Source organism: Lycorma delicatula, chromosome 4 (genome assembly GCF_047948215.1).
Source record: "Lycorma delicatula isolate Av1 chromosome 4, ASM4794821v1, whole genome shotgun sequence".
NCBI lineage: Eukaryota > Metazoa > Arthropoda > Insecta > Hemiptera > Fulgoridae > Lycorma > Lycorma delicatula.
The window spans coordinates 49925478-49935418 of record NC_134458.1 but is presented as its reverse complement, the minus strand read 5'-3'; the positions used below and the strand labels follow the sequence as shown (position 1 = coordinate 49935418).

Here is a 9941-nt window from a genome sequence, read left to right as displayed (position 1 = left end):
TAAACTGAACAACAATGGGTATTAGCCGAGCCATAAGAAGCTGCATATTGAAATTTACCAATTACTAAAAAAAAAAACTACCTGAGAGAAAGAATTCAATAAATAAAACATTAAAGAGATAAGTTTATTTTGTTAAATTAGTGTTATTTGTATGTATCATAATACATACAAATTTGTATGTATCATAATACATACAAATATTACAACTTTTATTCATATTAAAAAAAATATATATGAATTAAAATAAATATCACATCATCAATCTTTGTTGAGGAACTATATGAAAATGTTTTAACAGAATAACTGTATTATATAATTATTTTATAGTTATCTGGGTAGTTAATTAAATTACCCTATGAAAAATGTATATATAAAACAAAATATCCATTTATTCATTGACCTTAAGCATTAATAAATGGTGGTATGTGAAAGTTGAACAAACTTATGGTATATGGAAAAGCTAAACTTGTTTAATAAAATGTTGCATGTTCTATTGTGTTTTATAATAAAATATAAATGAGAATATTACAGAATAACTCTGATATAGATATGTAAGCACATTTGTCGCTTTGTGCACTTCAGAATAGATGAAAGGGATCACTTATAAAACAAATAAAAGCACATAATGCTTAACAAAGCAAGAACAGTACTAATCTTTGTTTACAGTAATTAAATATGACATACATATTAAACATTATATGTTATTAATTAATTAATAATAAATTAATTATTATAAGTATAATTAATAATAATTATTATTATTATCATTATATTATTAATTCATTATTAATTAATTAATATAATTAGTACACATTATTACAACTTCACTATTATCAGAGGCATATTTAGTCTCACAAGAGAGAATACTATAAGTCATAGTTAACAAATTTGAATAATTTTTCAACCGGTTGTTATAAACAATCCATCGTAAGATTAAGAATTACAATTAATAATTAAAAATGCTATGTTAATGATTTACTTAACAAGAAACAATCTGAAATTAAGACCGTATTAACAGCACAGGATGTGTGCACCGGTTTACTATAAACGCAGATATAATCTTATTGTCCTGCAGTATTGTCATATTACTAAAGAAATGTTAACAAAATAACCAGCTGTAATTCGTAAGCAGTCAATATTTACTGATTACTAAGCCATGTGCCATTAACTGTCAGAGCAGTTTATATTTAGATATACCTAATAGTATACGAAGATAATTTTAAAAATACAGTCAAACCTCTCTAAGGTAAAAACCACGTGAACATAAGCCCTTCTTTCAACAAATTCATCTATCAAAATTAAAATTAAAACTGAACAGAATCCATTTACTTTGGGTTTAACATTTCTTTATAAATCATTTCTTAAGAACCATCTCTTTCTTTCACTGATAATAAACATAAAGTATAGCTAAGTATGCTGATTGATACTGTTTGTTTTTTTAAAATTGTATTAATCATTAAATAACTTTCTCGTATACATACAGAAAACACAACAAATGCGGAAGTTAAATTCATTCATTAATTTATTTCATTTCTAATAGAGAAAATGCCTATCATCAGAACCTACTATAATAAAATAAAAATAGTTATACAACACAAAAACATTTAATTAATTAATTAACTGAACAAAGTTTTTAAGCATTTCTTCTAAAAACCTACTTTATCTCTAATTACACATGTTTAAGATTCATTGGTCCCTTTGTAAGAGGATTTAAAAAATAGTTTAAACTTACACAACGCTCAAGTGTAATTAACATTCAGCAACAAGGTAATTCAAACTTAAGAACTATTAAAAATGTAATAAAAAATTAAATCAATTACAGATATAAAAAATGAGTCTTATAATAAGTTATTATGAAAAAAAAATTAAGGACTGAATGTAAAATTAATACATAAATAGCACTTACATATCTCTATTAAATTACAAAATTTAATTAAGTTTTCCTTTTCTTCAGAGAATAAGGAAAAATTATAAAAATAATCTAAATCATAACAGTAAGTGATAACAAAGATAAATATAACAATAAAAATAAAAAATAAAAATAACACTTTCTTACACGAAAAGTATGTTTAATATGATCTTATTTACATTTAACATTGACAGTTGAAATTCAACAAAAAAATTTCATTAACTAAAAAGAAAAAAGGTGATAAAATTAAATAGCCAGAGTTTTTAAATCAAACAGTTCGGTAAGTGCTTACAAGTAAATTAGGAATTATACTGCATTTTGTTAAATATTTTTTGTGTACTGTACCTATGTTTTTTACTAAACCAGTGCTTATAATTAAAGTTGCCATCTGTATTTCATCAATAAAAATCGCTCTAAGTATGCATGAATTTTTTTCATTTTACATAGAACCTAACCATTCTTTCTTAAATGAGTATTAGTTCCATTCTATATTCGTGGAATTTTTACGGGCTCTAACTGCCATGAATAAGGAGATTTTACTGTATGTAGTAAACTGTAAGCAATTTTTTTTACAGTAAAATGACCAAATGGCTCTTACTTTATGAATATGCCTCCATGTATATATTTATATATATTTTTACTGAAATAAATATTTTAAAGATTCATATTATACCTCTCTATTGCTAAATTATATTTCAAATTTTATTAATATAAACAGAGTAGAAAATAATGAGTTAAGACATATCTTACCTTAATTTTGTCATAAAGTACTTTCACGGGATCCCACATCCTCATCATGATTGAATTCATTTAATTAAAGTGCATATAAAATGAATTCAATCATGACTGAGGATGCAGATCCCACAAAAGTACTTTAATGATAAAATTAAGGTAGATAAGTCCTATCTCAATATTCTGCAATAGGTGGTTTATATTAATACAATTTAAAAAATATAAATATAAATTGTCTAAATCTGATAAAATCCAGTCAACCAAAACCATTTTGTTATCTTTAATCTAACCGATCAGTTTACAATAATAGTGACAAAAGATTTTATATGATCAAAAATGATGATAATATATATGAATATATTCCGACTCTTCTACCTTATTCCAAAAAATTCAAATAAATAACTAGTATGACCCACAGTAGAATACAATGAAATATACATTTCTGGAATACGTCTCGCATAAAATAAATATTCCTTCCCCCGAATGACTGAATTTCTTTTATTACTATATAACAAAGTTGATTTGTTATTTTAATAATTTTTCCGTATTCTTAGAAGAAAAGGAAAACTTAATTAAATTTTGTAATTTAACAGAGAAAGATATTTAGTTGCTATTTTTGTATTAATTTTACGCCGAGTCCTAAATTTTTTTCATAGTAACTTATTAAGAAGACTCATTTTTTATATCTATAATTGATTTAATTTACATTTTTTTTTATGATTTCACTAATATATGAAACATATACAATTACATCAAATCTATTCAACAACATCAAAAGTTTCATTGAAATGTTTTCTTTATATGTAAATTTTTAATAAAAAACTATAGGGAAATTTTATAATATGATTTGCAGCAAGTACAAAAGAAAATATTCAATCAATTTTTTCCTTTATTTTTGGCTGAAGAAATAAAGTGTTTTAATTCTAAAATTTTGTACACATTATTGTTACCCTTAATAATATCCCAAATTTTTTGGCTGAAAACACCAGAAGACACATGATCTAAGCCAGTACATGTCACCTAAAAATTACATCTAGGATATCATATTAATTATTTAGATATACTTAACCAAAATTAGAAATGAATAGATAACATAAGTGAAATGAGATTTAAAAACACCAAATAATAAATATTTCACAAAACTTATATTTCAGTATCAACAAAAACAATTATACAATAATTTAAAGGTAAATTACATTAAAAATTAAGATGAAATATTTACTGTAAAAATAAACTTTTTGTTAAATAAATAAATAAATAAATCCTTCTTTTAATACTTTTAAATAAAACTTTACAGTCATGCCATTTTGTCAAACAAAAGTTTCACTCGTATACACAATTGTGGTAAACACTTTGTTCAATAAAAATAAAACTTTAAATTACAGTGCAATATATACTTTGGTTTAATATTTACTTTAAGAAAAGAACATTAAAATTCTTCTTAAAAATAATAAATTCTTTAAAGGTTAAATTCATAGAATAAAATAAAAGCGATTAAATTACAAATGTTGTCCATTTTGTTGGTAAAAGAGTATATAAGCTTCACTGGAAACAACATGGCGAGTAGGTATTGGTGACACCCTGGAACAGTAAGAATACATACTTAAATCACTAATAATATTATAATGTATAGCATGGAGGGTTATGTACTTATATGTAAAAAGTTCACAGAAATATGTGAAGAAACTGTTGGAATAGACCTCCAACTACAAAATATGAAAAAGTTCCTAAAAATATATGTTTGGAAAAGCCTACTTTCCAAATCTTTAATGTTTTGTATTTTTTAGATATAATTCATATCTCAATAATAAAGGATTAAAATAGTTTAATAGAATTCACATGTTTAAAGCAACAACCTCAATGAAAAACACATATATGAAAATGTTTTTAATGGGTAAATTTCTAAATGGCAAACATATTAATTTTTATATCATTAATACCTACCTCAGTAAGTGGGTTATTTTTTTTTGAATTTTATAAGAAACATATTTAAGCATTTTATTATCAACAACAAATTACAACTGATTTGTTTAAATGTAATAAAATAACAAATTATAACAGAAACTGTTGGAGTGAGCCACTGTGAATTATGAGTCACTTTTCATTCCCTTGATTAAAAAAAATGAAAACACTAAAAAAGAGAAATTTGCAAATACTGCATTTTGGAGAAGAATCTTTTTTTTTTTTTAAAGCCATAACAGGGTATGAATCTAATAAAAGTGTTTGCTAACATGCAATTGGCTAAAAAACTGACACTGAATATGGATTTATAACAAGTGCTCTGATTTACAACAGTAAGTGTCCACCACTTTCTGCTAGTTTCTGTTTTTGATGTTTAATTAAAAATTTTTTTTTGTCTTCAGTCATTTGACTGGTTGGATGCAGCTCTCCAAGATTCCCTATCTAGTGCTAGTTGTTTCATTTCGGTCGGTATACCCCCTACACCCTAAATAAAAAATAAAAAAGTACAAACATACAGTACAAATGTGCTAATAAAAAGAAAAATTCTCCAACAAAACACAGTCAGTGAAATATTTGATATAATGAAACTTTTGATATTCTATTATGAAACTTGTAATCAATGTAATATAACATGAACTAATACTAACAGGGAACACTAAACTAAGATATATGCTGTGTTTCTAGTTTGTACTAAAAAATTTCCAATTGCCTTCCTGTTTTTAATATTAATTGTCACAATATTGCCAAGATATTATCAATGGTTGATCTGTTCACTAGAATTTCTAATAGTTTTTCAGACAATCTATGAGCTGTCTTGTTTAGAAGAAGATATTTAAGCACCTTAGAGTGCAGTTAACCCAGAAAAGGTAAAACACTAGGCCTCTATAATTGTGAGCACCTTTATAATAATATAGCAAGTTCTCTATTCTTTCAGTATCATTTCACCACTAATACATCTCTCAAATAATGTTTCATCAACTCCTTATGGAGGACCAAACATTGACAGTGGATAAATGAAATCATCACATGGGACCTTTCCATTTCATGTTTTCAAAACACAATCCACTATAGTACCATCTAACTGTACATATCACTGATCAGGAGGAGCCCCCCACAGAACAGATGAAAAAATTCACTTATCTTCTGCAAAAGTTTCTTTAAATAATCAATCACAGTGGTTAGCCAGCATTTCAAGTACAGAATTTGCTGTTATCAAGATTTTACAGTTTTCTGGGCCCCAGCACTCTCGTAAATTCTATCTTACTCTCAATATAATGATAGTTGGATTTCCAAGCTTTATTTTATTCTTTTTTTCTTATTACCCCTTCCTTCACCTCTGCTTATATCAATATATCTCTCATTACTTTCATCATTTCTATTATTTAAACATGCTTCTTTCTTCAAGTGTATTTTCCCTGCAACCTCAAGGTCATTTTCAATCTGAAGTCATGCACCTGTGTACTGACAGACTTCTGAGCTGCCATATGAATAACATTCTCAGTATTCTCATTCTATGAATCATTCAACTATAATCAATTTTTCTTTCATCTCCTTCTGATAAAAGAACTTTTATGATTAAGGCTTTCTAAGTTGTAGTTCACGCGATCTATTGCATAAATGTAAGTTTACATGTTAAACGTACAGATTAACTTAAGTACAAGTTAAAAGCTAATAATCAAACATGGTAAATAAAACTATATGTATATTGTTAGCAATTTTATTATAAATAAGCCGTAACTTATACTAAACTTTGAAACAGTACAGTTTTAAGAATTTTTCATTGACTAAAAAGAGACTAAGAATGTACATAAGAATGTATGAATATATACATACTGGGTCTTTTTTGTTAAACTTAGATTTTTCAAAAATTAAACTAAACCACAATTGTACTAAATAGGAACTACGATCCTATATTCTGTACAAATAGGAATACAGAATATCTCTGAAAGAGGCACAGAAACTATGGAAGTAGACTGGCTCACATCAAAATAAGAATTAATTTTATTTTTATTCATACGTTCAAAGTTCTCCATCTGTTTCAGACAGGCTGTACACATATATTGTAGTACATATTTCATGCAAATGTGGTTCAGTTAAATTTTTGGAAATTTAAGTCTAACAAAAAAAGATTTCACTATATATCAGTCCTGTCATTTTTAGGATATCTTTCAATGTGATTTTACAATTAATGTAGATTATTAGAAGTATCATGTAAATTCTTAGAAGTACGGAATGGCCCATACTGGTAAAAATGTGAATAAAGAAATGAAAGTTGCAACACACAAATCTAGATTTATATCACATCAACACTCAGTAGTTTTTTACAATCTAAAGTTATAGGATATATTATTTCAATTTATTTTAACTACGTTTATTCAAAATAAGGAATGAAATAGGCTAATGAGGAACTTCAGATCCATTTAAATAAAAATCCATAATTCCAAGAATGGCTGCCTACAGTTTATCATTAATTACTATTGCAATAAACAGATTTCATTTTTGGCGTTTCTTGTTCAATGCCTATAATAGTGACACACGTAAGAATAAAATTATCAAAGTGACTGGTGTTTTACAAACCACATCTTCTTCAGCAGGCTATAATTTTTACTGAAAGTTAAAACTTTCAATATAAAAGTAGACTACTTTATAATTTATCTCTATGCTGATTATTGATTAGTGATTATTGATGTCAGTATCATTAAATTTTTAAATTAAAATGTTTATTTCAAAATGAAAAAAGCATGTTTGTTTTTCGATAGTGTTAAACAGACTTTAGTTAAAAATGGATTTATTCAACTGATTAAGCAGTATACAACACAAACGTGCTAATGAAAAAGAAAACTTCTCCAACAAGTCAGTCAGTGAAATATTTGATAAATAATTTTAAATTTATACATACACACACCATTAAAGCCAGAGTGTGATTTCATGTTTTACTAAAAGCTATAATTTAAGACATTTTACTTAAATTATGAATATTTAAAATAAATAACCTTTAAGCATTACAAAAGCATGTTCATAAAATTAAATTAATGATATTAATCTGATGCAGTATCACTTAATCTAATAAAATAATAATATATTAAGAATAAATCTGAAAGAAAATGAGCAGATTATCATAAAAAGTTTATACAATTTAATGTTTATTTCTAATACTAACCTAAAGAATAAATAAAATACAGTAATTCATGTACCTTGAATCATTAAAGTGATACCAATTGTCAGTATGTGGCTGACGGCAGTATGCAGTGTAGTGACCAGAGTGTGTGTTACCGCTATGATTTGAAACTGCATACAAGTTATAAAGTGGTGTTTCTAAATTTGCTGATGAATCCATATATGAAGACATATCTAAGTTCGTTAACGGAAAATCTACAGTAGCAGACAGTTTTCGAAAACGCTCTGTAGGAGAAAAACGCTTCAAATCTGTATAGTTTGTTAAGGAGAACAGTTGAAATAGTACAAGTTAATCAGTTCTACAGATTATTTAAAAAATTAATAATCGTTAGCCACTTTTACCTTCTTTAATGCCAAAGGATTTGAAGGACATTAATTAGAATTTGAAGAATTATCATTACTCTGAGTACTACATTAATGATAAAATAATTGTCAACTATTCAGTTGATTTAAAAAAAACGAGTACTAAAATTAAAAAAAAATACAAGATAGAAGTTTTGTAGAAAGTGTTCAAAAACAGGGATTTTTTTTAAATAAAAAGAATAATCTAAAAACAAAAATTGTGTACTCTTAGGCATGCTGATGTAACAAAAAGCAATGAATTTAGACATAAAGATATATATTTAATAGAATTTTTAAAATTTACACTTTTCACCATATGATAAAAGTAATAAAAGAGAAATATAGCTGGACATTATTAGTTCTTAAATCTATTTCTGCTAGGAGGGTAAGTCAGAGTGGGGTGTAGGGCTAGTGTTAAACTTCCCTGTGTAATAGATAAATAGTTTTGAAGCAATGTTGGGCCAGTGACATTTAATGCTAATAGCTCCTAGACAATGCCCGCTGAATTAAATTTCTTTAACTGGCAATAAACAGATAAAAACTGTACAACAAAATTTAATTTTGAGAAACTTGATAAAATAAGTAGAAAACAAATACATCTCAAGAAATTCAATTTTTACAAAACTAAACAAACCAAAACATGGCAGAAAATAGTACGATTCTAAATCAAACCCAAAATCGACATTCGATTATTAAAAATTTCAGTTTGTTTACCTTATAGATAATATTTTAAATAATTTTTCTTATTTATAAAAGCCTAGTGCAATATTCATCAGAATACATAGAAAGGTAGTTAAAAGTACATATCTAGTGCAATTATTCTCAAGATCAAATTGTCAAATTTGACTGTAGTACAATGTTTTGCTTGTTCCTTTTTAATTATGTTTAATATTGCTAACATTACTAAGAGTAAAAGTGTTAAATTACTGTAAGAAAAGTACTGTAAAAAACTTATTGTGACTTTTAGTGCAGCTGAATAAAATGCAGCTGTAAAAACTTGAATTAATATATATCAGAGTTAATATCACTCAGTGATATCAAAGAAGCATTTTACAGATATTGATTTACAAATAATGAATGAAATTTTTTTTAATTGAAAAGATTCTTTTAATTTTATTTGTGTATGTATACATTTTTTTAAATATTATTTTCTAATAGTAATATTAAATATTAGTAAAGTACAAACAAAAGACAGAATTAATCAACCAAATCTGACACAATTGAATTTGTTAAGAACAATGTTTCTAATAAATACATAATATATCTGTATTAAAAATAACACTAGGCTTTTATGTAAATAAACAATGAAATCATTTTAAATATTTTCTGTAAGGAGATACAATTGAAGCTTTTTGTAGGTTAAATGTTGATTTTTGATTTGGTTTAAAATCATACCATCTACAACTTTTGTTTTAAATAAAAAGTAAATTTCTTCAGCTTGTATCTGTTTTCACTTACTCTATTTATTTCAGTTTTCTCAATACTAGAGGCTACAGGACCATCTTGGGTAATGCTGCCAACATAGAGACCAGACTTGTTCTTCTCATTTAGAAGGGAAAGGAGATGTACAAATGAGTAGGGAAGGTGGAGGTAACGCTTTTCCACAGCTGACAGAAGAAATGGACCCAAAGACTGATATCTGACCTCCAGATGGTTGGCCTATAAACACGGGGAATTGACTCAGTTCGTTACTGGTCACAGATGTTTAAGGCATGCTTGAGTGTGCAGATGCTAAGACCCTCTGCAGATTGTGATTACTGCAGGGAAGAAAATACTGTAGAACACAAGTGTTCTTAAGCAGTCAGTTCCTGCAGTATAA

The 9941-nt window shown here is 26.3% G+C and overlaps 1 protein-coding gene across 6 annotated transcripts in view; it reads right to left on the bottom strand.

Annotated features, from left to right (window-relative positions):
- Positions 1-3764: 3764 nt before the first annotated feature.
- The window catches only part of LOC142323372 (ubiquitin carboxyl-terminal hydrolase 2-like), a 124361-nt gene continuing 118184 nt past the window's right edge, over positions 3765-9941 (bottom strand). For all 6 annotated transcript variants that reach the window (XM_075362909.1, XM_075362912.1, XM_075362913.1 and 3 more), the window contains 2 exons: positions 7798-8029; positions 3765-4222 (listed from right to left, as the gene is read on the bottom strand). In XM_075362909.1, coding sequence (XP_075219024.1) covers positions 4141-4222; positions 7798-8029 — 314 coding nt within the window. In that variant the 3' untranslated portion in view covers positions 3765-4140. The remainder of the gene's footprint in view (positions 4223-7797; positions 8030-9941) is intronic.